The sequence below is a fragment of the Oryx dammah genome, unplaced genomic scaffold, assembly GCF_014754425.2.
Source record: "Oryx dammah isolate SB20612 unplaced genomic scaffold, SCBI_Odam_1.1 HiC_scaffold_23, whole genome shotgun sequence".
In the NCBI taxonomy this organism is placed as follows: Eukaryota; Metazoa; Chordata; class Mammalia; order Artiodactyla; family Bovidae; genus Oryx; species Oryx dammah.
This window is the reverse complement of record NW_024070207.1, coordinates 114,625,461-114,650,516: the sequence shown is the minus strand read 5'-3', so window position 1 is coordinate 114,650,516 and position 25,056 is coordinate 114,625,461. Positions and strand designations below refer to the sequence as shown.

Sequence of the window (25,056 nt, the reverse complement as noted above, 5' to 3'; positions counted from 1 at the left end):
CAGAGAAGGTGGAGCTCAAACCAACAAACACATAGTTTAGGAAAACACCCTGGCCCTAAGAGGCAGATGAATATACATTTTTAAGCTAAGATTACATGTTGAGATACAAGTTTATCATTTTTTAGGATTCTCTACCTACTTCAACTGTTCTCAAGAACTGGTCCATATATTCAAAATCCTAGGAATTGTCTCTTGGGGACAGGTGGGGAGCTGTTTGTATAGCTTTGTAACACTGCAGAATTAATCTATGAATCAATTTATCAATAAAAATATAATCTATATGCACATACACAATACGTTATCTTTCTCTTGACAAACAGATTGATAGTATAGTATTGCAAAGCTGTAACTATGGTCTTATCATAACCTGCTCCTGTGATTTAAGGGATTTTGTTTATTTGGGATTTTTATTTTGTTTTTAGTCTTCAGTGGCATTAGACAGTAGCAATCTATTGGCATTTATATAACATCTGTTAAGAGAAAAGGACAGACTATACGATACAGGGATAATGGTCCAGAATCTGCAATATTAGAATAAACTTCAAAAGTAGGGAAATTAACTTTTGGTGATATAATTTTAAAAGCAGGACAGCAAAAAAGACACAGATGTGTATAGCGGACTTTTGGACTCAGTGGGAGAGGGAGAGGGTGAGATGATTTGGGAGAATGGCATTGAAACATGTATAATATCATGTAAGAATCGAATTGCCAGTCTATGTACGATGCAGGATATGGCACGCCTGGGGCTGGTACGCGGGGATGACCCAGAGAGATGTTGTGGGGAGGGGGGTGGGAGGGGGGTTCATGTTTGGGAACACATGTACACCCGTGGTGGATTCATGTCAATGTATGCCAAAACCAATACAGAATTGTAAAGTAAAATAAAAAATAAATTAAAAAAAAAAAGAAAAAAAAGGTAAACGTTTATGCTTCATTTTACAGAAATAGCAGAGGCTACCCAGTTAGTTTTCCTTTTTCCTACTTGAGGCAAGCCCAGGACGAAGCCTAGCACTGAACAGGCATGGATGGTAAAGAGGCCCACAGAGGGTGGTGAAGCTCTTCTTCCAGGAAAGGAGAACACCAGCCCTGCAATCATTCCTCTCCCTTAGCGACCCTCACTTGGTTCCCCTGGAGTCAACAGACAGATGAGACTCAGCAATAATTCCAGAAATTTATTAAGAACTTTTATCTTGATTTGTATTTCTTACAGTATTATTACAACATTAAAGGGAAAACCATCTTCTATGGCAGAACCACTTTCAATTCTGGGGCCCTTTCTGTCTTTGATCACATGCATTGAGATAGACTTCAGACAATTATATTTAACTGTTCCTAGTGAATGTAATTTTGTGACTGATCTATTCATTTATTTTGAAAAAAAACTTTTCATACTTCCATGTATTCATTTACTTATTCAGCAAGCATTTATTAAAGTATGTGTTAGGTTTCAGGCACTATTCCATGTACTATGAATATAAAGATAGATAAAAACCAGATCTCAGCTGTTGAAAAGCTCTCAGGTTAGTGGAATATAACAGATAATTACAATGCACAGTATTGTAATAAATATAAAGGCTTCTGTATTTACCATCTTAAAGGCTTCACAAATCTTCTAGCTGGATAATATACTTTAATTCACACAACTATTCCCTTTCTTGATGATTTTTTCATTATCACAAGCATTGCTGCAATTAACATGTTTAACATATTTTTTTTCTGTAACCATTTTCCACAAATAAATTTCTAGGAGTAAGATTACTGAGTCAAAGGGTATTAATTCAGATTTTTATAGCTCTTGATGCACCTTGCTAAATAGCATCAAACAAGGATCATAAACATATACAAATTCACCAGTTCTTCTAATCACTGCCAAGTCTCACCACTAAATATTTTTTTAGGATTTTCAAAAGGAGGTACCCAATCAAATTGTCTTAATTTGATTAATGAGTAACAGGTTAAAACACTTTCTCATGGTTCAGATTTTTATTTCCACTTGTGGGATATGTGTTTATAGCATATCTCCTTTATCATTCTTATAATAGCTTCCTAATATATTTTCATATGTTACATATATTAAATTTTTTCAATTTTTTTCCTGTTTGTTGTCCTCTTTGTTTAGCTAAACTCACTTCAAATCATACCAAAATTTTAACTTTTAAAAAAATTATTATTAGTCACAATCGTTTATTTTTTTCCCCTGGAATTTCTTCCCTGGTTTCAGTCTTAAGAACTGTGTCCTTCTACCATTGGCACAAATGTTCTACTCTGCTGTCCATTCATTTTGCACTCATTCAGCTTTCAATAAATATCTCCTATGTGTTGTGCTTGGCACCAGGAATAAAACATGATGAATGACATACTAATTCAAATGATCCAAAACTGGGAAACTGGCAAAAAGCGAGTTACTGCATGTCCTCCCACACTGGGAACCACACTGATTGATTCTCTAGGGACAAGTATCTTTGCTTGACACACTGTTTACTTTTTATGAGGAGAGTTTACAACTGTGTTAGTGCAGATGCTAACTACTAGAAGACCAAGAACAAAGTGAATGAGTCTTGTCAGATAACCATGAAAATAACCTTTGACCAGCAGGGAAAAAGAGATTCATCCCCTAGAAAAGATGACCTCAGAGGTTTGTCTCACTGCCCTGTAGGACACGACATAGTTTCGCACCTAACTTAGCAATCTTACTCAAGCTTTTTTCTCTTTCAATCATTTACAAACACTTTGCTCTTTCACCATTCTCTTTGAGTCAGCCTTACCATCTTGCAGATGCCCTCATTAATGAGTTAAATAAAGCTTTGATGCATGCTCCCTTTATGTTTATATGAGAGTCCAGAAATCTGTCTGCTGGCATCAGCCCTGCCACTCCCACCCATGTCATACTTCACTTAACCTCTTCCTTGACCTCTGGCTTCTTAGTTTTTTGTTGTTGTTTTGTTTTGTTTTTTTATAAATCATGGGTTTCTGTAACATTGAATGGTATGCAGGAAATGAAAGCGATTGGAAAACTATCACTAGACACAGATACATATGTTGAATCAGGATGAATATCAGATTCTAAGTGCGAAGCCCAGGATGTTCCCGGCCTGAGGGAGTGGAGCCCCCAAATCCCATGCCAGGGTCTGGTGGGCCACCTCACCAGCAGGCCTGGCTGCAAGCATCTGGGACCACTCAAGGACAAGCTAATGTAGGGCAGTGAGAGAACAAAGGTCTCCAGCCAGGTGGACCTAGCTTCAACTCTCAGCCCCTGCCTCTTCTGGGGTCTCTCAAGCCTCTTTCTTTATCTACAAAACTAAAGTGGTTATGAATAGTCAATGGACCAATGTGTAAAGAATCTTGTCATGACTATCACATACTAGGTCTTCTATCAATGTCACTTGTTTCCTTCCCTCTGAATCCACAGTGCTCCCCATGACCAATACCGAATCCATCCTTTAAGGTGGACATGGTCACTCTGGACACCGAGCGTCTATGAGCACTTGAAGCAGAGGAGGAAAGCTATGGTACTGGGTTGGCGTTAGGTAGCATGCAGTGAAGAAGACCACAGTTTTAAATGGTCCACATCTGCCCTCAGAGGGCTAGGAGGCACACCTCTCTAGAGGCATCTCTTCTGGAAGACTCAACCGGATGATGTCCCCGGTCTCTTGAGTCCTAACATCCCCCACAGCAAGGCCAACCAGCCACAGGTGGGTTCTGACAGTCCATGAGAGGCCCTGCACCCACCCGCCTGGCACACGTACCTCTCCCACCACCTCTATGATGTCGCCGACTTTCAGCTCGAGCTCGTCATCGTTCTGCGGCAGGTAGCTGAATGCTACCTGGCACCGACGCCTCCGTCGCTCGCCTGCGTGGGAAAAGGAAAATATTCAGATCCAGCTCTGGTCTCAAAAATCGATTTTAAAGAGAGGCATCCTAGGCATGCAGGCAAATTAAGCTGACTTGTCTCAAATATGCTCTCTGGGACATGGCTAGAGGCATGGCAGCTCTGGTCTCTGGGAGAGAGGCAGGAGAAAGCAGAGCAATGCTGCTTGGTCTTTGAAAAGCTGCTGGGTCAGAAAGGCATGGATATGAGAAACTGATCTGGTGGTGCAGAAGGCAAAAGCCCACCCCGAAGCGCTGGAGCACAGTGTTGCCTTAAACGGTTTTCCATGGACAGGGCTTTGTATTTGCTGCTGGTGACTTTTAATGAAAGCTGATGTGATACAGTGGAGGGAAAAGAATGGTCTGCTTCTAATGCTAGCGAGGCAGAGGAAATTCTTCCCAAATGTGCAAAGGAAAAGATAAAGTATTCTGGCCTTTCTCTCACTAATCATCACCCTTTTAACATGCTGGAACTCAGGCTGATAAGCAAAGGCTGATTAGATTTCAGCCTACTCTTGGTACCATTCCAAATGCCCCACAGGGGATCAGCAAATCCACTTCGGTCCTCTTCTCTCTGTCCCAGGGGAGCCATTAGCAGGATCCCTGGCTGCTTACACAGAACCAATCCAGGAACATCAAGAGAAAAACCAGGGCCACACTTTGCTTGACTGAAGGACACTCAAAGTCACAGCATCTCACTCCCCCAGTGTGGCCCCACTGGGAGGTCCTGGTTCAAAGCTGTTCAAATCCGGATGCAACTATCCACGCCACCGACATGCACTGTGGGGAGACAGAACATGCACATGGTGTGTGTGATGGGGCTTAAGGGGCAGAGACAGACAGCAGAGGAGGCCCAAGCTGCAAAGAGGTGGACTGGAGAGGGGGACTGAGACCAGCATTGCTCAGAAGCTTATCGCTCAAGGCTGACCACCTCCCCTCATTCCTTCCTGCTGCCACATGGCCTCGAACACCACAGGGATCAACGACTTCAAGGCCACACATTTAGAAGTGCTTACATTATTTTTGGGTACTGTTTACAGGGACTCCTTTCCTTTTCTAATCTTCCCTGAAACAGCCAGTTCCCACAGGAGTGACCACTGGCCGCACTGAGACCCCCATGCAGTGTGATGTCATACAGAGGGGAGGCCTTGGCTACATCTGATGTGCTGATTGATATTTATCCCAAGCCAGTGGCCTAGTTTTCTCTGTTCCATTTTTTTTCTGCCTGAACCTCACGAGGGAAGAACAGAACTGAACAAAGGGAAGAGGGCAGAAGTTGAGTACCAGCATGTCACCTAACCACGACTTCGGTGGTGACACGAAAATACTCCACCCCCTTGTGAGAAACCACAAGCTGCCTGGTCTCCATAAGAACCAATACGCGGCTCTCAAGCTGGTTCCCAGGTGCCAAGTACACTGTCTGTGGACAGAGGAGGGCAGCCCCAGCACTCCTAGGAACAGAGGGCTCACCCAAATGGCTCTTCCCAGGCGGGAAGTCCGCCAGAGTCGTCTTGAGGACAAAGAACTCCACTGCTGTGACTCCCTTGATGGAGCAGTGGTTAAGAATCTATCTGCCTGCCAATGCAGGGGACACAGGTTCGATCCCTGGTCTGGGAAGATCCCACATGCTGCAGAGCAACTAAGCTCGTACACCACAACTACTGAGTCTGTGCTCTAGAGCCCATGCTCCACAACAGGAGAACCCACCACAATGAGAAGCCCGCGCATCGCAACTAGAGAGTTATCTCCTGCTCACCGCAACTAGCAAAAAGCCCATGAGGCAATGAAAAGCCAGCACAGCCAGAAATAAATAGAGTTAAACAATTTAAAAAAGAACTCCACTGCTTTCCCTGGCTTCCAACAAAAAGGAAGGAGATCAAGCCCTCCATAATAAAGGATACAGATTTTCATTCGAGCCATGAGTCCAGATGACCAAGTGATCATGGCATTATCTCCTACTCCCTGTGCCTCCGCTGCCTCCATCTACACCTCGTAAGGGGAGGTTCTATAAATCTTTAAGAGCTATACTTGTTCATGTTATGTTCAAAACAAACTCTGCAGACAGAAAATTGAGCATGAAACAAGTAAATATGACAAATGTCTGGCACCTCACACTCATAACCACAGAGGTCACCTAAGTTCTGACCAAAATGACTTTAAAATAACATCTGAATACCTATTGCTAGCTGAAGTCATAAAACTCAGTTATATGTAAATTCGTACCTTCACAGAATCCTTTGTAAAAAGTAGCACCTAACCCAGTGCTACATAAAGGGCAAAGGAGAGACAAGACTAACCCAGCAATCAGGACCTAGAACAGAACAGTATTTCTCTAGAAGCAAATGTTTCCATCAGACATCTGTAGAGCCCTGCCTGGAATTAGAAAGAAAAGCACACTAACTAATCTCTCTCTGCCAGGCTACTCAATATTTCTTAAAAGCTTCTAAGGTTATTCAACTGGTGGCACAAAGACCTATAAAGCACACTGCCAACATACAAAACCAAGAAAAGTGAGCCTGAAACAACGACCCCCTCTGACACTGGGATTGTTTCTGATCTTTTCTAAAGCACCTCTGACACCCATCACCCTAACTCACCCTACCAATCGCAGCAGTGAAAAAGAAAAGAGCCAGAATGAGCAACCATCTTGGAAATGAAGCAGCCGGGGCTCAGTGACTTACCCAAGGTCACCAAGCTAGCAAGTGGCAGTGTCTCCCTGCCCTGAGTTCAGAGTTCTCACTCCAATGCTGGATGAACCAATTCAGGTCACATCTCGGCTCAAGTTCCCTGCAATCTGTACTTAACTGCTTCCCACAACATTGCATAACACAGCCTGAGGGCTTCTCCACAGCTTTCTCATTACAGATAACTCCTCATTCCTCAACCTCTGCAAATTACTGTTTCAATCTTGTTCGCCAGTTCCACCCAACCTAAAACTCAGCTCGGGGGGAATATTTGACATTCGGAGGCACTGTATCTCAGTGGCTTCTGCCCATATCAAATTAAAGGAAATTTAAGAATGTCATTTGCCATGTTTTCCTTTCCCCGGCATTTCACTAACGTTCACTAGTTGGTCTTGACCTTCCTCGAAGAGGTATGCAGACAACAATGTCATCTCCTTTTAATAGCTAGTAGAAACTGGAGGGGAAAAAATGTATGACTTGCCCAAGGCTGTAGTCTGGAATCCTTTCATTCAAGTTACCACCTCCACACTCACAGCCTGGTCCACAGGCAAGTTTTAATACACTTCCACTGCATGTGTGTTTTTTAACTCTTTATACACAATTGAAAGTAATGAACACAAGTTTTATGAACATACAAGCAAAGGTACGGGGGCACACAGCTTACTAAACAATTATGACTAAGGCAGACTTCACAAGCATACTTGCCATGTCTCTACTTTACTGCCATATTATATGATGGCCACAAAACCCAAATGCATGAACATGCACTCTTTTAGAGGAACACAGGCAAACACAGGTAGCAAGGCAGGTAGCCTCAACTCCCTCATTAGATCTCATAACCACCTTCCATTCATGACCAGCTTTGCTTAATAAAACAGTAACAGCTAACATTTATTGAGCACTTACTGTGTGCCAGAGACTACTAAGCAATTCATACGCATTAGCCCATTTAATCCTCTCACTGAACCTTGAGGGTACATCCTGAACCTTCCCTTTTACAGACAAGGAGACCAAGGAGGTACACAGAGACTATTTTACCAGAGGTCTCACAGCTAAAAAGTGCTAGAAGGGCCTGGGATTTTGAATCAGGATATGCAACTCCAGAGACTGCCTCCCCTGTCTGACTGTTCTTAAGAATTCCCGTCCATGAGTCTTGAGATTGCAGAAAGGACTCATTGGACTAACATGGTACATGGTTAAGATGTGAAACCAGGAAGTGACAAACCATGAATCAGGAGCATTTCCTTACAGCTGCTGAGAACTGGGGCCCATATTTTAATGAAATAAAACTGGTTGGATGGGAAGGAAATGTCATATATTCACATTCTCTAAAAAGGAAATAGAAACTACAAAAGGTGCCAAGACCAAGTGTCAGAAACAGCACACACATCTATATTTTAGGGCTTTCCGGGGTCTTATGACATGAGAAAACTTTACTAGGTCAGTTCATTCAATGACCACAAAAATATAACAACAAATAGTACAGTGGTTGAAAAAAGCCTTTGGGTCAACTGAAAACTTTCAATACTCATACAGCCTGTTTTTTTTTTTTTTAATATGCCACATCCTCCTTGACAGAACAAGAGTAAAACTATGAGGGTTTAAATCACTTGATATTTTCAAGAACTTTACTAACTTAATCAAGGGAATCCTTACCACATGCCTAGAGAATGCAGCAGTATCCTGACACTGTTTTACAAAAGAGACAACATTTATAAAATCAAAGAGAAACATCATAAGAAGCCTCTAATTCTTAGGGTCACTTCTGGCATTTTCTCCAGATAAGGCCTGGGGTCCACCTGTATCAAAACTCTGGCATGCAGGGCAGACCAACAGAACCGTACTCTCTGAGGCTGAGTCCAAGGGCTTGCATTTAAACCTGTCTCTGCAAGTGACACTGCCCACAAAAATCTAAACCTCAACAATGCATCAGAGCCACCAATTATAGGTGACCAAAGGACCTTGTGGGACCAAACACTCTTCCCGTGGAGGATGCTAAGCAGTAGTCCCAATCTTGGCCATCCCCTGAAATCGCCTGTTTCATAGTTTCAAGTTTTATGAAATTTCCCATAACTTCCTAAACAACAGCCCCCAAGGAACTAGGTCTCCAGAGAAAAATGACTTCTTCCAGGGCTGGAGCAAAGAAAATACAAAGTAAGACTGGAATATGTGGCTATGACAAAATGAATGAAGCACTCTAAGCCTTGACGGGTAATTTCAAAAGGACACAAGGATGAGCTTCATGGGGCTTCTACTGGCCAAATGTGGGACAATGACACCATTTACTGAAGAATTCATTCATTTCAAAAAAACTCATGAGCCCATCATGATACATTCACTAGGTAGCTAGGTTCATAGCTAGACAGATGGGTAAGATTAGACAGGTAAGGATGGGCCATGAGGGCAAAGCTCTCTTTTGCAAAAGAATGTCAACAAATACATGTAGAAATGACAGGAACTGACAATCACTATCTTATAACCATCTTGGCAACAACTGATTCTGACAATAATCAATGGTCTCTATAACCACGGGGTGAAATCTTGTTGGGGATTAGGAGGATATCCCTGTAGCTCAGATGGTAAAGAATCTGCCTGCAATGCAGGAGACATGGGTTTGATCCCTGGGTCAGGAAGATCCTCTGGAGAAGGGACTAGCAATCCACTCCAGTATTCTTGCCTGGAGAATCCCACGGATAGAGGAACCTGATGGGCTACAGTTCATGGGGTCGCAAAGAGTTGGACACGACTAGGTGACTAACCCACTAGAGAGTCTCAAGGTATCTCCCCCAAGATTCATTGTTATGAAAGGAAATAGTCCCCACAGTATGGAGGAACCTGGAAGACAAGGTCTCAAAGTCCCTGTCATCAGCGATGGGACTAATTGACACCAGGTGCTGCCTCCTTATGTGATATGCTAAGAAGGGCTTAAGACTGCCTACAGAATGTTCCCGCCCAAAATGTTTAAATGAAATCTGACAGTGAAGAAACATGCAAATTCAAATCCTGTAAATCCAAAATGAGGGACAGTTGACAAAAGTGACCTGGTTTTATTTTTTAAAAATCTTTTCAAATTCAATATCACATAAAACTTTTTAAAGGGTTAGAGGACTGTTCTAGACTTTGAAACAATAAAGAGATTTAACAACTAAATATAATGCAATTCTTAACTGGATTCAGGGTTTCTTTTAAAGGTTATAAAGGACATTATTGGAAGAAATGGGGAAGTTTGGATATGGACTAATAGTAGATAATAGCATTACATTAATGCTACATTCCCTGAGTGTTAATTCTACTGCAATTACATAGGAGGAAGTCTTTGTTCTGAAGTATTTAGAGATGAAGTGTCTTGATATTTGTAATGTACTTTCAAATTGTTTAAGGAAAAAATGAAGGATGTGCACATGTATGTATATACATTTACATATAGACAAATATGAATGCACACAGACATATAGTGAGAGAGAGAGAAAGCCAATGTGGCAATGTTAACAAAAGGTAAATCTAAATGGATGTTCACTGTACTATTGTTACAACTTTCCTATACATTTGAAATTTTTCTAAATAAAATATTTAGGCGGAAAAGAAAAAAAAAAGGATTCCTGGGCCCCAACCCTAGATTCTCTGAAGTCACTGGTCTTGGGTGCAGCCTGGGCATGTGAATTTCAGGAACTCCCCAGGTGATTCTAACATACAGCCAGGATCTAGAGACATCTAGATAGGTCAGTTGTCAAAAAATAAATGGGGGATTCCCTGGTGGTCCAGTGGATAAGAATCCACCTGCCAATGCAGGGGACACAGGTTCAATCTCTGGTCTGGGAAGACCCCACATGCACAGAGCAACTATGTCTACACCCCACAACTACTGGCCCTATGTTCTAGAGCTGGAAGCCACAACAAGAGAATGCACAACAATGAGAAGCCCACACAATGAAGAGTAGCCCGTGCTCGGCACAACTAGAGAAAAGCCCAGGCAAAGCAATGAAGACCCTGGGCAACCAAAGAGAAACTATTTTAAGAAATCAGTGGGACTCTACCAGACCATGCTATTTAGGTCCTATATTCAGTTTCTCCCAAAAGGACAAAGAAATTGTACTTATTTGGCAATGTCATCTAACACATAACCCAGGTGAACGCTGCTGTGCTGGGTTTCTATTTCACAGGCCTTTGGGACCATTGTACTAAGCAGTTCCTAGCTCTGGAAATGTACTCCTGGGGGCCGGGGGATGGAAAAGAAGGTAGTCTCTGCTATAATTAATTAGTTAACACTGGCAGGGTTGCAGCAATTCCCTAAGTTACTGAGCAGCATTCTGGATTCTTGAAGAAGCTGGTTTTTTATTCAGAAACATCAATTTATGCAAGAGGTCAGGTTTACTATTTTAGGACAGAAAAACAATACAAAGTGAAATAAATGAAAGTGGAGAATCATCCATTTTACTCAGGACACCCAGTGGATTCTGGATGCAAGGGAAGAGAAAACTGAATGACTGACTTTGTGGACCCAGCATCAAACCCTGTCCTGGAAAAATTCCCATGCATGCCCCTGTTTCCAGTGGAATGTAACTCAGAGGAAGAGAAGGCTACTTCAGAGGCTGATGGCATGCCAGGAGAAAAGGAACGCATGGGTCTTTCTTTACAAATGACTCTTGGCTGTGGCTGGACTGTCACAGTGGAAATGTACAATATTTAATCAGCCAGCCCTGTTTGGTCCCTGGAGATGAGCCTGCTTGATCCTCAAAGGGATATGTATAATCAACATCTTTGCATGGCAGAAAACAGAAAATCCAATTGCCTACTCCTTCAAAGGCAAGGTTCATCTGAAAAGAGGTTAGAGCTAAGCCAGTGCTCATTTGCTCCCAAGTCTCACCAGAATGCAGGAGGGAAGTGCAGAACCAAGAGGGAACCAGTGAGTAGGGCCTCTGGGCCACAGAGACAGGGTTGGGAGGTGAAGTCAAAAGTCACATAAGGAAAATCAACTGCATCTTAGAGATGAAGGAAATAAACACTGACTAGGTATCTGTTATGTGCCAAGAACCCTGCTAGGTATGTCATATGTATCCCCTCAAGTCCTCGCACCAACACTATGAGGATAGGGGTGTTGGCCCCATCTTGACGGATGAGCACAGAATGCCTGGATGACTGTACAAGGCCCATGAGTAAAATAACCTGTGGTCTGCAGGCCTCTTCTTCCACCGACCCCAGATAATACCAGGAAGGCAGATCAGGAGTGTATTTCTGGGGGAATTTGTACATCAAGCAAAGGATGAGAACTTTTATTTTGGGAGATCCTGCCCAGAGAAGTGACAAGAACGTGTGAGAAGGACAGTGATCTGGGAAGAAGTGCCTGGTACCAGGGGTATGCAGGACAGCTTGGGCGAAGGAGCCTAGAAGCAAACAGAGAGCCCAACAGAACACAAAGAGAGAAAGTCCAAAAAACACGCAGAATCAGATATGCAGGGAAGGAAAGGAAGGATGATACCACAGTATCATCATCAGGTGATATGTGTGTCTCTGTTGACCCCTCTGGAGGCCAATGACCCTTTCTTGTTAGTCTTTGATCTCCAGTACCTAGCTCAGTGTCTATTCAAGCAGACACACAATCCTTTCTTAATGAATGAATGAACTAATGAACTAGTCCACATTCTGTCTGTGAGTCGTCAGTTTTGTGAACACAAACTCCCAGTCAGAGGAGCACTGAAGCAGGATCAGAAAGGTAGAGCGAAAGAGTTAAAAACTCATGTCAATCTATGCCAAAACCAATACAGAATTGTAAAGTAAAAATTAAAAATAAATAAATAAATTAAAAAAAAAATAAAAAAATAAAAACTCAACCTGATGTTAAGCAGGGCACCCACCAATGTGTGTTTAAAAGCCAATTCCAAAATGGTTAAGTTGGTATATTTTATGTTATGTACATTTCACCAATTTTAAAAAAAGCCAGTGGCATGGATGAGAAGATTCTGGTGACCCTTGTAGTCTTGAAGGTGTCTCACTCTCCACCAGTGTTGTAGTCTGAAGCATCTGTGATGTTAAACAGTGTCTGTGATAATCTGAACTGCTCTCTTCTTCCAAGTTTATGGTCAACTGTCAATTATACCTAATGGGAGAACGGGACTAGATCCGAACAAGAAATGATGTCTATTTGATTTTAAATGTAGTCCTCTTTAAGACAGGAAATACTTGTTTTCAGTAGGTAGAGAGATATGTGTAAGCACGTCCAGGGCAGCATTGCTTCTAACATGTACAGAGACCCACACAGGAAACATCCTGAATGTCTTCTGTGAAGGAACAGCTCCATTAATCATGGTTTATCAAGGCCTTGGGAAATGCAGCAGCCAATTAAACCAGACAAGCAGCTCTATGTGTACTGATGTGCAATAGGTACCCACTGTATATTAAAAGACGAAATTACATAATACCTATACGATCCCAACACTGCAAACACACACACAGAGAGACCACCACCTCCCTCCCTCCTTAACCCCCATCGTGGACTCCTTTATTCACTCCTATTACCCAGAACCTATCAAGAGTATGGACTCAACAAATGCTTATTAATCAATAAATGGATTCATTCACTCAACTGATATGTGAGAGCCTAATATAATTAAATGAGTGAGAGAAGGAGAGTGTGTGTGCATGAATACCCTTGTGTAGAAGATGGTATGGGAGGAGACACACACACTCTCTGCCATGAGGGTTCCTTCTCTATGTTCCCCTAAGAACTATTGCTTCTCTCTAACACTGCCTGCATCCCACTGTATTGGTAATATCTTTGAGAATCAGTGTGTATGTTTTTCTCCATGCCTTCAGCTCTTTCATGCACACCTTTTTCAACAAATGCAACTCCTTTACCAACATCCACACGTGCCTCATGACGGTTCTGTGGATGCCATCTCATTATGAATGGCCACTCACCATCAACGTGTGAGTCCAGGTAGCAGGTATCTTGAAACAGGGGGAGGGACACAAATCCCTGATCTAGACCTTCCCTCGGGACTAAAATTTCAGAGTCTAATGCCCTATTTAAAAAAGCCACAGAAAGCAGTCTTAAAGTTAGCCAATTAATGTATCATAAAACACACACACACACACACACACTGAGATTCTACTGCCAGCATAATACAGAAAGGGGCCATCCATTTCACAAGCTGAGCTTCTGCAAATAGAAGCTACACATGGGTATTTTCAATGTTAACACTGTCACCTGATATTTCCATAGAATTCACAAAATATATTAATAATACAGGTGCACAGGGCATGAAGAAGTCCTCCAACCACAGTGGCCTCCACCTCAAACTGACTCATAAAAATAGTATGAATTAGCTGTCCGAACCTAGATAGCATACTGAAAAGCAGAGATGTTACTTTGCCAACAAAGGTCCATCTAGTCAAGGCTATGGTTTTTCCAGTAGTCATGTACGGATGTGAGAGTTGGACTGTGAAGAAAGCTGAGTGCTGAAGAATTGATGCTTTTGACCTGTGGTGTTGGAGAAGACCCTTGAGAGTCCCTTGGACTGCAAGGAGATCCAACCAGTCCATTCTGAAGGAGTTCAGCCCTGGGTGTTTTTTGGAGGGAATGATGCTAAAGCTGAAACTCCAGTACTTTGGCCACCTCATGCAAAGAGTTGACTCATTGGAAAAGACTCTGATGCTGAGAGGGATTGGGGGCAGGAGGAGAAGGGGACGACAGAGGATGAGATGGCTGGATGGCATCACTAACTCGATGGACATGAGTCTGAGTGAACTCCGGGAGATGGTGATGGACAGGGAGGCCTGGCGTGCTGCGGTTCATGGGGTCTCAGAGTCGGACACGACTGAGCGACTGAACTGAACTGAAGGACACATGCAGCTCATGGACAACATGGTTATCAACATAGCATTAAGGCACATTAAGAGAATCCTGGGCCTCATAATAGCGAAAAGACAGATAACTCAGTGGCCCCAGCATTGTGACTGCATCGTGCAGCCCACTTGAGCTCCCAGCCTGTTTTTTCATGTGTTACAATTGGAAAGATGAGGGCAGACTTGCTTTACAGCAGGGCTTGCTGCCACCTGACTCCTGCCCTTTTTTCCCACTTCTTTTTACATTCAAGAATATGCTATAGGACACCTTTGTTCATTATTTATACCAGTTCAACCAATTTTTTTTTTTTTTGCCAACCTTTGCTTCCCATTAGAGTGAGATAAAGGAAACACAATGGCCAACAAACTCAGTGACATCTCTCAACATCCTTCTGGTTTTCCCCTTTCCTTAGGCTGGTACCAGGGCTTGATTTGGCCTTTCTGCATAGCCCGTTAATCCACGTGACCAGAACCACAGCAGACTGCACTGGGGGACATGGCTCCAAAGCACCCCTGGGGGAGGGAGCCTGGATGTTCAGAGGAGAAAATCTGCTACATAAAGCACACTGCTTTTCTCTGCTTTAGCAAAGCTGATTTGGGCAAAATGCCCAAAAGAACTCAACATATTTATAGAGTTTTGTTTGATCTACTTTTAAACGCTCCATGCAGAGTCATTCAAGTGAAATGAGAATACAGAATTTCAAAGGAAAAACTGAAGGGAAATTCTAAATATAAGTTATTTGTTGAGCATAAACAAGATTTCTCCTATCGAACACCCCCCCCCCCCAAAAAAATCTCTGTTTTTAAAGGCCTTCGCAAACTTTGCTGCTGACAAATGGATCCATCCAACCCCTAACTTTTACGGTGAAGTGGGGAGGCAGAGAGGGAACAAGAAGAGGAGAGAGGGAGCGATGGAGAATATGAACTGCAACAAAGGTCTAGCAAACCCCAAAAACCTTCATCTGGGGTCCACCTCTCATGACTAGAGAATTTGCAGGGGAAAATACCCACCATGAACAAATCTAGAGTTTCCCAGTTCTCAAAATCAGTACCAAAAAAAAAAAAAAAACAGACCTGGGAGATTTAGATAATGACAGAAAATTCCATGTAACTTTCTCTTTAGGAAGAAGGGAAAAGATCTTCATTGCAGGTAATGAAAATGTTTGTTAAATTCTGATTCATTTTTAATATAGTTTCTTTTCTCATCCCTATCAGAATAAATAGGGGGGAAGTGTAATTTTTTATAAATTTTCTTGATACAAATGGGGGTTTTCATTCTAATTCCTTCTTTTGTATCTAAAAGCAGAGATTCTTTTGTGTGTGTGTGTAATAAAGTTTTATTAAAGTATAAAAGAGATAGAGAAAGCTTCTGACATAGGCATCAGAAGGGGGCAGAAAGAGTACCCCCTTGCTAGTGTTAGCAATGGAGTTATATACTCTCCATGAGATTCTTTTTTGTGATCGGAGTATAATTGCTTTACAATATTGCGTTGGTTTCTGTTGTACAACACTGTGAATCAGCTGTAAGTATACGTACGTCCCCTCCCTCTTGAGCCTCCCTCCCACCTCTCCTGGCCGTCGCTGCTCCGTGCGCTCTACAGCAGCTTCCCACTAGCTGTCTAGTTTCCACATGGCCGTGCACATATGTTAATCCCACTCTCCCAACTCATCTCGCCCTCCTGCACCCCACTCCCCACCGTGTCCACATGTCCGTTCCCTGCGTCTTAAAAGCAGAGATTCTTAACTGGCTTTGTGGACAGATTTCTGGGCATCTCAACATGAAACCTGGTCTTTCTTTCCACTCTGCATACAGACAACAAGTTCACAGAGTAGCAGCATCTGTGGATTTTACTGACTCACTATTACATGGGATAGATATTTTCAGTTCACATCATGGTCATTGCAGTGATCTTGAAATATTATTGATAGTCATTCCGACTTCAAAATTATGAGCACCTCTAGGCCCACTGCTGGATCTTGCTGCTTAATACATCAATAAAGGAATATGTATTACTTAAGGTTTTGCAATATTTTGATACCTGTATATGAGTATGACTGGCTTCTTTTCTAATCCTATGGATTTTATTCATTTACAGACATTATTCTGAGAAGTGGTCCATTGGCTTCATCAGATTGGCAGAAACACTCCACAGCATTAAGAACTACTATTGCTGATTTCAAGTTTATGGTTTGCAAGGAAATTTCAAAGTGTGAGGGAGAATTATATATATAAAATAAATCAGTAAACATAGCATTTGGACTCTGCTTGTTGTAATGCTTCACACTGGGCAACTTGACAGGTCCTGACCCACGAGCGGCTGTATGGCACAGTGTGCAGGTGGCTGCTGGCCAAGTGCCCTCTTATTACCCGGGTCAATGGCTGGCAAGAGCCCTGGTCTGTCATCTGGCACCTTGGCTCAGCTGAGCTCAATGCCCATTGCTCCCTTCCACAAAGGCCAACACAACTAATTCCCAGGCTGACACCTGCCACCGCCTCAATGTCCCCCTCCAATTGGGCCCTGTGTTCCTCTCCCTCTGCAAACTAGTGAGGTTGTGGAAAGCATCACAAGGTCCCCCTGCCACCCCAGGATGAAGAGGTCACCTGGGCTTCTGTGCACCCACAGAGCTCTAGGTACACCTCTTCCTCCCACCCCTCATCAGCTGCGCTGTCTTCTTTGAGTCTGTGTTTCCAGTGCCCTCTGGGCAGTCAGTGCACGAATATTTCATGAAGGGAGGGAAGTTTGTGCCAATGTCTACAAATGCACAGAATTTGCCTGGAGGGTCTGCCAGGCTTCCACCAAGGTCCCATCTTTCTGGTATCACTGGAGGATGAAGGACTCTAAGGTCAGCAAGTCCAACAGACCAGAGGCATCTGACAAATTCTTAAAAACAAAATATTTAAAAATCAAGAAAACAGCGCTTCCACTTTTCAGGAAGTTATACTCCAGATAACTTACATGAAATGTACAAAGATACATGCATAATATTCAGTGCTCCATTATTCAGAAGAGTGAAAAACCAGAATCATACTAAACTTCCTTAATTCAGGGGACTGGAGGAACTTTCCTGGTGGTCCAGTAGTTAAGAATCCACCATGGGGTGCAGTTGACGTGGGTTAGATCCCTGGTCAGGGAACTAAAATTCCCTATGCTACTAAGCCTGTGCGCTGCAACAAAAGACCCCATGTGCTGCTACTAAGATCCAACACAGCCAACAATAAATAGCTAATAAATGAGAGGATGAGTTGGTCAAAATGAGGTTTACCTACAGGCAGACTACTCAACAAGAAGGGAAGTAAAGTGGCTCAGTCGCGTCCGACTCTTTGCAACCCCATGGACTGTAGCCTACCGGGCTCCTCCATCCATGGGATTTTCCAGGCAAGAGTACTGGAGTGGGGTGCCATTTCCTCAACAGGGCACTGCCTTAAATGAACTGCTATGGCATGAGTTCCAAGATTCTCTTCAATCTAACATCATGAATCATAATACACTATAAACAACATGATGCCATCTGTATTTCTCAAAAATACCAGTACGTCTGTATCTCTGTGTGCTGAGATTAAGTCATATCCTTCGAAATTGACACTTTTGTGGTCGAATCTCTGCAATTTCTTATGATTCATCCCAATAGATACGAGTGGAGATCTTCTGAGGAGATAACCACAAGCCAGGCCTCCTCTGGGGAAAATGAAGGAAGGAAGGGATTTTAAGCTACTTTTTGACTTTCATTACCATGATGTTCCCTTATTAATTTTTTACACAAAGCATGTATGATTTGTATAATAAGTCTAACAAAGAAGACTTGGGGTGAATCTAAAAGAAAAGGTACAACTTAAATTTTAATAAAAGAGTAGAAAGGTCTAGACACCGTAGCACAAAAGCTGCCTTAGAGAGCAGGTGATTTTGTGGTGATGAAAGAACAAAGCCCACGACTGGCTTCCTCTAGGGGCTACAAAGGGCTTTGTTGCCAAGGCCCCTCTGGAGGAGCGTCATTCAGAAAAGGATGGGTTTTTAGGCAAATGAGCAGTGCAGATAAAGGGACTGGGCTACATGTATGGAAGGGTTTTTAAGCAGAATTTTTCCCCTAAACAGTTTACTGATATACATAGTTATATCTTTGTTTAAGGCAAATAAAAATTGTTCTCCCTTACTGAAGAAAGTCCTACTTTCCTTGGAAATGTGGGAGAGTAGCAAAGGTGCATTAAAAAGATGGAATCTCACACTCTGACTTTTCATTTTCCACATTAATCTGCACCCTATTCCTCCCTCTGAGGGAGGGAGCAGAATGTTGTGAAAAGTGTAAATTTAGAAACTGTAAGTATAGAAACGGTCCACCTAGAAATTTGGAGGCAATAAAATGAATGTAGATTCTTTTGTGGAATAGAGAAAAGAAGAGCAAGAGGCAGAGAAACAGAGAGAAATAAATGCACATGAATTCCTCCAACGACACTGATTTTTGTCCCCAGCACTTGCCTCAACACTTTAGCATCGTTCCCTTAATGGGCTTCATGATAAAGTTTTCCACATCATACACCTAAGGCAGTCTCTCTTGCAAGCTGAAACTTCTTAGAGGGAGCACGCATGTGCGTGCACACATGAGGGCGCGCACACACACACACACTATGTAAATGAAGGGGCGTGGCCATGTGCCAATAAAACATTATTTCCCAAACTAGGCAGCCCCAGATATGACCCATGGGGTTGGGGTTTACCAACCTCTGGTCTACATAAAGGGGAGTTAAGTGTGCAAATCAGAGACCAGGTATGATTTTTCTTTTAAGGACGAGCAGGAAACACTGCTAAAGTGCAATCTTCACCTTAGAAGCAACCCCCTTCTCAGACGCCTTCCCTGACAACTTCTGAGACAAGATTAGGTGTCCCCCTGGGCACTGCCATGGGACGGCACAACACCCAAAGCAGGATACTCTCTTCATTCTGATCCCACTGACCATCTGCCCAGGACTCTTCAATTCTCAAATCTTAAACTCCTGTGAGCAGTTGCTGAGCTGGTCTCCTTGTGGATTATGACAGGCTAGCCCAGAGCCCAGCTCTCAACAAGCCTTTAGTAATAATTTCAAAAGCACAAGAAAAAGCAACAAATGAAGATGAGGATGAGGGAAAAAAGGAATTACAATATGTGTCTTTCTCTTTCTGACTTACTTCACTCAATAGGCTCTAGGTTCATCCATCTCATTAGGACTGACTCAAGTGCATTCTTTTTTATAGCTGAGTAATATTCCAGATCCAACCAGTCCATCCTAAAGGTAATCAGTCCTTGCCAGAAGCCAGCATGAGGAATCCCACCCGTGACAAGGTCATGAGGGAGGAAGCTGACATACGCAAGGCCGTGATCAGATCAGGAGTTCCCCCTGGCATTTCCTGAGCATCCACCCCCCAAAATGTTTCAGTTAACCCCCTCCGGTTGCTCTCTAGCTTGCCTAACAGGTTCCCTGGGCCTCTTACAGCTTGTGAATTGCTTGTAGCCCCCAACCGCGAGAGGCACAAAGCTTAAAAGCATCTTAAAGATACAGAGCCTTTTCTAAAGAGTTAAAAATTATATTGGTGACGGGATTTCACTGTTGACTCAATGACTGCCACCAGGCCTCCATATTCTTTATCTTTTAGGCACCTGGGAGGATGTTAATCAATGTAAACAGGATATGGAAAAAGATATATAGTAGTTCTGATGTTAGCAACACTAGACTTTTGAGTTAATTACTTCTCTTTGCACTCCTCTTGTGTCCTTGCTATGTAAGAATGTAACTTTATTTAGTACTTTCTGAGAGTGGCACCAAACCTTGGGAAGATCAACACAAATAAGTCTTCTGGTTGACAAACCCTTATCAGAAAAAAGGCTGTAAAATGTTAATTGGCCCCTTTTGGCCAGAAGATGATGTAAATCACCTAAGACTTGTGTATACAATTAGGTATGCAGAGAGAAAAGCCTGGTTTTGATAAGAGTCTGGACTGCTAACACTGCATAATTTTGTATTACCCATTGATCTCTATGTACAATCTAAAAGGTATATAAGGCCCTCTAAACAATAGGAGCCGGAGCCAGTCGCTGGACTGGTTTCCCCCGTGTGTGTCTCTCTCTCTCTCCCTCTCCCTCCTTTTCCTCTTTACTTTAATTTCAGGCTGAATTTTCATCTGGGGCGCGGAGGCTCACCAAGTCTACTTACTTGCCCTGGCTGTTAAGACCCGCGCGAAAGGGAGCCTAAGGCGAGGCACCCTTAGATATTCAAGCGAGCGCCGGTGGCGCAACAAAGATGGTGCAAATTCCTTGTCTGGAATTTTATTGGTCTTCTGCGTAATCCAAGCTATTCAGCCGTCTTCCTCCACTTAATCTTCCTACTACACTGTTGTTTCTTAATCTAATCTTATATCAATAAATAAATAAGTCTTTTCTCATGCCAACGCCGTCCATGCTTAGAATTCCCTGGATCCACCGGGGCTGGACCCCGGCAAGTCCTGGGTGTTCATTGGAAGGACTGATGCTAAAGCTGAAACTCCAATACTTTGGGCACCTCATGTGAAGAGGTGACTCGTTGGAAAAGACCCTGATGCTGGGAGGGATTGGGGGCAGGAGGAGAAGGGGACGACAGAGGATGAGATGGCTGGATGGCATCATCGACTTGATGGACATGAGTTTGAGTGAACTCCACGAGTTAGTGATGGACAGGGAGGCCTGGTGTGCTGTGATTCATGGGGTCACAAAGAGTTGGACACGACTGAGCGACTGAAGTGAACTGGACTGAACTGAATATTCCAGAGCTCTGTGACAGCCTAGTGGTGTGAGATGGGGTGGGAGGTGGAAGGGAGGTTCAAGAGGGAGGGGACACATGTACACTCATGGGTGACTCATGTTGATATACGGCAGAAACCAACACAATATTGTAAAGCAATTATCCTCCAATAAAATTTTTTTAAAAAAGGAGTTGCAATGATCATGAAGTGCTGATGGGAAGAACTAAAGCCTGGGATGACACTGCCAATGGAAATGCAGAAGGAAGCAGGGGTGGGAGTGTGACAGGAGAATCTCTGGCTCAGCCACATGGGCACAGCTGGGGACTCCACTGCAGACAACTGAACCTGGGCACAGGGCTGGCTGGGCAGCCCTAAGCCGGGGTGGCACAGAGAGACACAGAGACAGGCCTGCTCTGGCAATCCCAAGGAAGAGAAGCCACTGTCCTGCCCCCATGGGGTATAAGCAGGACCGCCCACTGCCCTATCTGCTGGCCATAGCACAAAGCCAACTCACCGAGAGGCAGGGCAGGAGGAGAAACAACCCGCAGCACAAGGAGGCAGCCCTGCCTCTGGACCTCCTGTTGTACAAGAGAGACAATTCCTTACAACCTAAGCCAGGTGAAACCAGGGTGTCTGTGACTTGCAGCCCAGAGACCAGCAAGCAGCCGGGGTGGCCAAGTTGAGGTGAGGGTGAGGGGAGAAGGAGGGAGGTCTGGCCCAGAGGTGAGGTCTGAGGGTTCGTGTGTCTTGTGGCAGTGGCTGAGCCCGGCAATGAGTAGCCAAAATCGAAGATACCTAAGACAGAACCATAAAAACCGTTTACATTGAAGAAGTTGGAGCAGATGCATTGGCAAAATATAACAGAGAAAGAGGCAGAGCAGGGGTGAGAGGGATAAAAACACAGAGGGCAAAACAGATGTTTTCAGAGAGGCAGTAATGCCAAGTGCTGTGGAGTCGGGCAGGGCAGCACGGAGGAGGTGGTTTCACAGATGAGTCGCAGCCCAGCCTACATCGCTCACTAGAAGTGTAACCTTCCATAGGTCGCAGAAAGTCTCTGAGCCTCAAGCCTTTCAACAGTCACACGAAAACGATGCTGCCTTCTTCAGGGTTGTGGAGAGGACTGCCAGGTGTTTCGACTGCGCTGTCGCACAGAGCTGGGGGTACTGACCACGTTTAGGCCCTACTCTTTCACCCCTCATGTGACTGTCACATGGCTTTGGAGGCCTCCCTTAAAGACAGAGTAGATCTCCCCACATGCTGTGACCTGTTTTAGGAAACAAAGTGACATGTAGGTAGCAGCGTGCCCATCTGCAGCCCAGGCCTCAAGAGAACGCCGATGTTTATACTCGCTCCATTGCCCTCTACCACTGCCACGTGAAAATGCTCCCACGAGCTGCTGGAGCATGCGAGACACAGCACAGGACAGCTAGAGCCAAAGCAGATGCTAGCAGGCCTCCAGACACATGAAGCGAAGAAAAGTGTCAGTCACTCAGTCCTGTCCAATGCTTTGCAACCCCATGGGCTATAGCCCACCAGGCTCCCGTGTCCATGGGATTCTCCAGGCAAGAATACTGGAGCGGGCAGCCATTTCCTTCTCTAGGGGATCTTCCCAATCCAGGGGTTGAACCTGGGTCTCCTGTATTGCCAGGCGGGTTCTTTACTGTCTGAGTCACCAGACACATGAGAAAGCCTGGTCAAAACCAGAAAAGCTACCTCGCTAGCTCCCAGTTAACCCCAGATTCAGAAGCAATAAATGCTTACTGTTGTTTGTCACTGAGGTTTTGTGGTTGTTCATTATGAAGCATGACTGCGGCCACTGGTAGGTGATACAACAATGCCTGGCACAGGGTAGGTCCTCAGAAATGGTTTAGAGCACACACTCAGAAGCCCTCCTGCAAGGCCATGAAGATGAGCCATCTCCCTCTCTGCAGCCCTTCTTGTCCTCCTGGGCACCCTGGTGGCTGGCACCCAGGGGGATGAAACCCGCACCCCTGCCCGAGCCCAGCTCACTGCCTTCTTCCTGGAGCCTCCCCACCCGGGTCCCTGCAGGGATCTGCTCATTGGGTCCGTCTGCAATACTAGCTCCAGGTTCTGTAAGACCTGCACTTATGGCACGTGCAGAACAAGTTCCTGGATGAAGAGGACCACCTGAGTACCCGTGGTGGTCACCACAGGCCTCAGGAGAGCAACCATGCTCCCCTGAGAGGCTGAAGTCCTGGGAGGCCCCACATAGGGCTGGGCTGTGTGCTTCTGAAAGATGCGAGTCTCTGCCTCTGCTCCCTCCTCAAACCTACCCTCCTCGGCAGAAGCCTGCCTCTCTCATGGCATCCTCACCCTCATGGCCCATGCCACCATCACTGCACTACTTGGAAGGGGCAGTAATGGAATTTCTGATAGCCAGTTCTCAACATCAGTGGTGGCAAAGGTCTTTTCCCTAAAGAAGCCCCTTTCTCCACAGTGATGTTGTATATTTATCTCTTTGTGCCTTCAACCTCGGGCCTTACATTTAATAAATTCGTTTTCTAATCACACACACACACACACATACACACTCAGGAAAGATAAAGGCTACAACTACACTGTATCATTCTATCCTGGTAAGTTAAGTGTTATTTCCCTTGACTGTTTGGCTGTATTCATCCAGCCACAAAGGGTAAAAGAAGTTTCTAGAAAGATTTCATTTTAGAGGTTTTTCAGTTCAGTTCACTTCAGTCGCGTCCGACTCTTTGCAACCCCGTGGACTGCAGCATGCCAGGCCTTCCTGTCCATCACCAACTCCTGGAGTTTACCCAAACTCATGTCCATGAAGTCGGTGATGCCATCCAGCCATCTCATCCTCTGTTGTCCCCTTCTCCTCCTCCCCTCAATCCCTCCCAGCATCAGGGTCTTTTCCAATGAGTCAATTCTTCACATGAGGTGCCCAAAGTATTGGAGTTTCAGCTTTAGTATCAGTCCTTCCAATGAACATCCAGGACTGATCTCCTTTAGAATGGACTGGTTGGATCTCCTTGAAACACTCATTTCAAAGGCCAGGAAAAAGTTACTAATTTCCTACTTGTTTAATATGTTTGTTTTCAGCTAACAAATGCAAGTGGAAAATAAATAAAGCAGAAGGAACTTTCTCCTGTCTCAGAATTCTGTTCTCCTATCCCAGAATTCTATCACCCAAGTCATTCTCCACCTCTCAGAAAACACACAATTCAATTTAGGTAGTGTAACAGATATGACGTGTCAGTGGTAATTATTAATTTTTAAAATTTCTTAGCTGTTGGTGGGTAGAAGGGTGTTGAGTATTTTCCATTCATGATCCTTTCTTAAATTGCAGTAATAGATACATAACATAGGGTACAGTTCACTGGCATTAAGCACATTCACATTACTGTCCAACCATCACTAGTCATCTCCAGAGCTTCTTTCATCTTTCCAAACTAAAATTCCATATCAATTAAACAAAAGTTCCCATATCTCCTCTCCCTCCAGCCCCTGGTAACTACCACTCTACTTTCTATCTCTATAAATTTGATTACTCTAGGGACCTCATTCAAGTGGGATCATATACTATTTGTCCTTTTTATGACTGGCTTATTTCACTTAGCATAATGTTCTCAAGATTTATCTACGTTGTAGCATATATCAAAATTTCTTCCTTGCTGCTGTCAACATGGGTGTACAAATACCCATTCCAAGTCCCTTCTTGATCTGATTTTATGTCTCTTTATTAGAACCTTATTTTGAAATTATTAAACATGGTAAAGGATCTACATCACTTAGCTAGCAGTCTTCAGGCATCATCTAACAAAGATGAGGGGATGGGATTGGTACCTACGGTTTGCAAATCAAGCCAATTTGCTATGAGAGATTTTATTCCACACCCACTGCAATAAATACGGAGATGATACAAAAAAAGTCTTTGGGGG

General features: G+C 43.8%; 1 protein-coding gene across 3 annotated transcripts in view; it reads right to left on the bottom strand.

Annotated features, from left to right (window-relative positions):
* Positions 1–25,056, bottom strand: part of SH3KBP1 (SH3 domain containing kinase binding protein 1) — a 331,078-nt gene that overhangs the window by 163,990 nt on the left and 142,032 nt on the right. For all 3 annotated transcript variants that reach the window (XM_040266529.1, XM_040266527.1, XM_040266528.1), the window contains exon 4: positions 3,747–3,850. In XM_040266529.1, coding sequence (XP_040122463.1) covers positions 3,747–3,850 — 104 coding nt within the window. The remainder of the gene's footprint in view (positions 1–3,746; positions 3,851–25,056) is intronic.